This window comes from Cyprinodon variegatus, unplaced genomic scaffold (genome assembly GCF_000732505.1).
Source record: "Cyprinodon variegatus isolate N-32 unplaced genomic scaffold, C_variegatus-1.0 Scaffold290, whole genome shotgun sequence".
Classification (NCBI taxonomy): domain Eukaryota; kingdom Metazoa; phylum Chordata; class Actinopteri; order Cyprinodontiformes; family Cyprinodontidae; genus Cyprinodon; species Cyprinodon variegatus.
Window position 1 is genome coordinate 37,459 of NW_015150743.1, and position 4,534 is coordinate 41,992.

The 4,534-nt window shown below is 39.0% G+C and overlaps 1 protein-coding gene across 1 annotated transcript; it reads right to left on the reverse strand.

Annotated features, from left to right (window-relative positions):
• Positions 1-40: 40 nt before the first annotated feature.
• On the reverse strand, positions 41-2,489 carry slc2a11 (solute carrier family 2 (facilitated glucose transporter), member 11). The gene has a single exon (XM_015383630.1). The coding sequence runs from the start codon at positions 2,307-2,309 to the stop codon at positions 735-737; it is 1,575 nt and encodes a 524-aa protein (XP_015239116.1). The 5' UTR covers positions 2,310-2,489; the 3' UTR covers positions 41-734.
• Positions 2,490-4,534: the final 2,045 nt, after the last annotated feature.

Sequence of the window (4,534 nt, forward strand, 5' to 3'; positions counted from 1 at the left end):
GTGGTTTTAATTAATGAATGACACATTTATTTATTTAATTCCACATTTAATTAATTATTGACACATTTAATTATTTATTTAATGCTGTATTTATTCATTTAATTTTGGCACTTTTTATCCTCCATAAAGTCTAAGCCAGAATTGTAGAAGAATTTTCCTTTAATACGGTAGTGCAGTAACCAGTATAAGGTTTACATTTTATCCTGCATTAATTTTACTTTTACACCTAAAGTAGTTTTAAGGCACTTTTACTTGAGTAATAAAGATTACGTTGATACTTTAGCTTCTCTAAAGTGTTGTTAAACAGTAGGATTTATACTTTTACTTGAGTAATAAAGATTAATACTTTTGACACCTCTGTGCATAGCCACATATTCATCCATAGTCTAGATCCCTGCAAACTTTTTGGTACCGCTGGTAGAGATCAATCGATAGTTTTTTCCAAGACTGATGCCAATACTGGTTATTTTACATTTGTCTAACAGATCTCCAAAATGTCTCGCTGAATTTGAGGGTCAGTTCTTCAGTCTCTTTTGCCTTTTCTCCCTCCATTTACATCATAAAAGTGGAACAAAGATAGTAAATGTAACACACTTTTTAAATTTGAAGCAAAAAGAAAAAAATATACAAAATCAGACTAAACATTAACAATGGATAGTAAATAGAAGCCATGAATATCTAAAGTGCATTAATAAATAAAAATATATCTGTTTCAAAACCACGTTTTCTAAAAGTTAGTCAGTTTTATGGTCAGATTCTGGATTATCTGCCAGTGTATTATTGGAGCTTGCTTCGCCTAGCGGGTGCTGCTCGGGCTCATCAACTCGCATGGCCTTTCCTTTTTTTCTATCGAACTCGGCAGTAATCTGTGCCAGAGTCTTACCTTTAGTTTCCGGCATTGTTAGACCTAAAACGACAGCAGAGACCAAACAGACAACCAGGAAGGGTAGAAAGCAGTAGTTTCCTAATCCATTCACAATGAAGGGGAGCAACATTCCCATCAAAAACAGGCTGAGCCACATAAGCGAGCCAGCGACCATGTAGGCAGCTGGCCGGGACGTCTGGTCAAAAATCTCGGCTGGTAAGATCCCTGTGACCCCCGCAGGGCCTAAGCCAAAGCTGAGGATGTAGGCAAACACACATGCCATGCTAAGGTACTGCATACCTGCAACCCCTTGGCTCTGAAGCGTAAGCGCAACAGTGAAGACAACAATCCAACAAACCATTAGACTGTACCCTCCGATGAGAAGGAATCTGCGGCCCACCCGCTCAATCAGAAGATTACTAAGGATGGAAGCGATGAACTCAGATGCACCTGTTCCGATGGTGATATACTGAATTTTTTCTGGTGGGATCCCTGCTTCCAGAAAAATGTAGGATGCATAGAAGTAGATAGAATCGTTGCCACAGAGCATCATGGCAGAGCTGGCAGTCATAACTATCCCAAGTTGAGCGCGCAGGTCCCGATCTTTGAACAGGGACCATGGCGTCTTGGCAGGAGCTGACAAACCAGACTTTAAAGCTGCAGACATTTGCTGTTCCTGAAGCATCTCCTCCATCTCCAGGACGGGAACCTTTCCTCCACGCAGTCTTCCAAGAGCTCGGACACAAGCTTCCTTGTCTCCACGGTCGATGAGAAGATATCTTGGGCTTTCTGGAAACCAAGGCAGAGTCGCAAGCTGAATGAATGCTGGCAAAGCATTACTGACCAGTAAGTAGGGCCACAGAGGCTCTGAACCCAGCAGCTCAGTAAGTCCCACCACCTGTCCCATGAAGATCCCAAATGCGGTAAAAACAGCCGAAGAAAACGCCACGGCGCCTCTCAGGTGTATTGGAGCACTTTCTCCAAAGTACATGGGCTGGATGTTCATACTCACTCCACAATTAATTCCAACCAGGAAACGAGCGAGGATGATCATCTCAAAGGATCGTGCTACCTTACATGTCAGCACAAAAACAGCACCAACCAACAGGAAGGAGTTGTTCAAAAGCAGAGATAGCTTCCTTCCAAAGCGGACTGCCATTGGCCCCGCTAATAAGGCCCCCAGCAAACCGCCTAAGGAGAATGCTGACACAATAAGGGTCCATACCAGGGTCACCTGAGGGATATCCAAGGGTGTTTCCCAGCGGTCCATGTATGTGTCATTGATGAAGCTCTGGATGTAGCTGGTAGGAGCATTGATGATTGAGATGTTGTAGCCGTACTGGAAGGTTCCTCCAATGGCAGCAGAGCACACTGTTAAGGCAAGAGTCCTGGTACTGCCTGCAGGTCTGCTTCCTTCTTCTGCCTCATTACCTGAAGAACTCATCTGAAAGCTGGTCGTCTAAGTGTCCTGCTAATTTATACTTGGAGTCATGTATTCTTTTGTTCCCTGAAACAGAGTATTTAAACCATCTCTGGACTGTGCTGCTAAGCTTTAACCTTAACCTTGTTCTGCTGATTCAAAGATAGTGGAAAACCATTTCTCTTCGGCAAGAAGCCGGTTTCGAGTGCTTTAAGATTTTTAATCCCTGAGCTTCGACTGTCAGGTAGGTTCCAGCCCGCCAGTTGAAAAGATTTTGTGTCAGTGAGGCATATCAAAAGAATTCTACTATAATTATCGATATGTTTATGTTATTATTTAAAACGAGGAGAAGGAAAAATAATCACAAAAATGAAGCACTGAGGGGGAAATATGATTACATAAATTAACTCGCTTCAAAGGCTGCCTGACAGTCAAAATGTAGGAAAAAATAAACACATGGTCCCACGCTTCTTCCTGTTGCGTAGTATGCGTACAGGCAGATGATTGGTTTATTTTTTTGTGATTATTTTATTAAAGCATCTTACCAACAGAGGTTACAAAACTGGAGTAATTCTATACGTAAGAATAATTGGAGAGAAATTGAAAGTGCAAAAGCATAAAAATGGTAGCAATAAAACGACCTAAGGATCCTAAAATTAAAAAAATAAAAAAAATAAATAAATAAACTGTCATATGTGTACACACTGTATCTGGGTCATTCCATGAAAACTGTTAAGTTTGGGTCCATAACATTCAAAGATGAATAAATTAAACTGTCAGTAATAGTTTAAGTGTCTGAAGCCATTGATTCAAGTTTAGTTGCTAGTATGAGGTAAAATAAAATTGAATAATAAATGTATATTTTGCACATTTATAACTTTTTTGTGTTAAACTGCAATAATTTCTGATGTCCACTCTGACCATTTTTCTCATTCATGTAATGTAAAACGTAAGAAATACCAAATAAGTCTCAAACATTTTTTGTTGTTATGGTTAGAAATACTTTCCTCTTAATAGGAAAGGTGTTGATCCTAATGCTGATCCTTTAGGTTAGGGTGAAACCTTCATGGGGTAAGGTTCCTCCATGGAGGCTGCCATGTTAATACAGAGGCTGTTTGCTATATGCTTGAAAATTGAGGGGTGAAGGGAGGAATATCTACCTTCAGACTCCACTTTAGATGTCACATAATCCTATGCACTGGCCCTTTAAAAAAGAGCAATACAGTAATTACATATATCTTCTTTCTAATTCTAATTGTTCCTTTTATTCTTACAGACAACAAGAAGCAGGGAAGAGAATGGCCAGAAAAAACAAACACAGACTACATAAAGAAATTGAGAGGCGACAAAAACAGCTGAAAAAGCAAAGAAAATGAGCAGACAAATACAGTAAAACATTTAAGCGTGCAACTCAGAGCACCCCTCCTCAGTCTAAAGTGACCATTTTAACCAGAACAGGCAGAGTAAACCCCATTAAAAAAATATTCTTCCATGTAGCCTTGATTGCAGACATCAAAAATACCAAAACAGAAGAAGAAACAAATCATATCAAAAATTACAGCTGGAAAATGATCAGAAAGCACAGGCTACAGGGCTTTGCAGAGAAAAAACTTGGATTCTCACAGAGGCACCGCATGATTCCAGAGAACAGAAACTTTTTTGAAACATGAAGAGGCCCTGCAAACACCTTTGCAACAACATTGAAATCTAAGGTCAAAGACCTCTTCACATGGAATGATGTGAGTTGGGTAACGACAGAGGAGAAACAGACACTCACCGGGAATAAAGTGAAGAAGCAGAAATGATTTCTGGTTGAATCAATAAAAAAAGAACATTTATCCTGCTCCCTAAAATAAGCTGTGAATTATTTATTTTTTCTTGAGGAGCTGTTCTTAAATAAAACATTGGTTATTTCTGTCGGTGTCTGTCATTAATTGTGGCCTGAATAATATCTACCAAATTTGAGCAACTATGAAATTGAAATTGTGCAGTTCTTAGATTTGTCCATTCCACTCTGTCACACTATATTCCACCCTGTCACAGAGTGATTTTTTGATTTTTTCAAAGACAAAAGGTAATTTAGTGGTCAAAGCAATTATACACATAGTTTATATTTGCAATAATGTACATGGTATGTAAGTTTCATTGCTGATTCTGAAGTCAGACTGTACATTTTAGCAAAGTAAGTATGATCTCTTGCATATTACATTATTTATTAATGCTGTACATAAAAAAATATAAAAAAACAC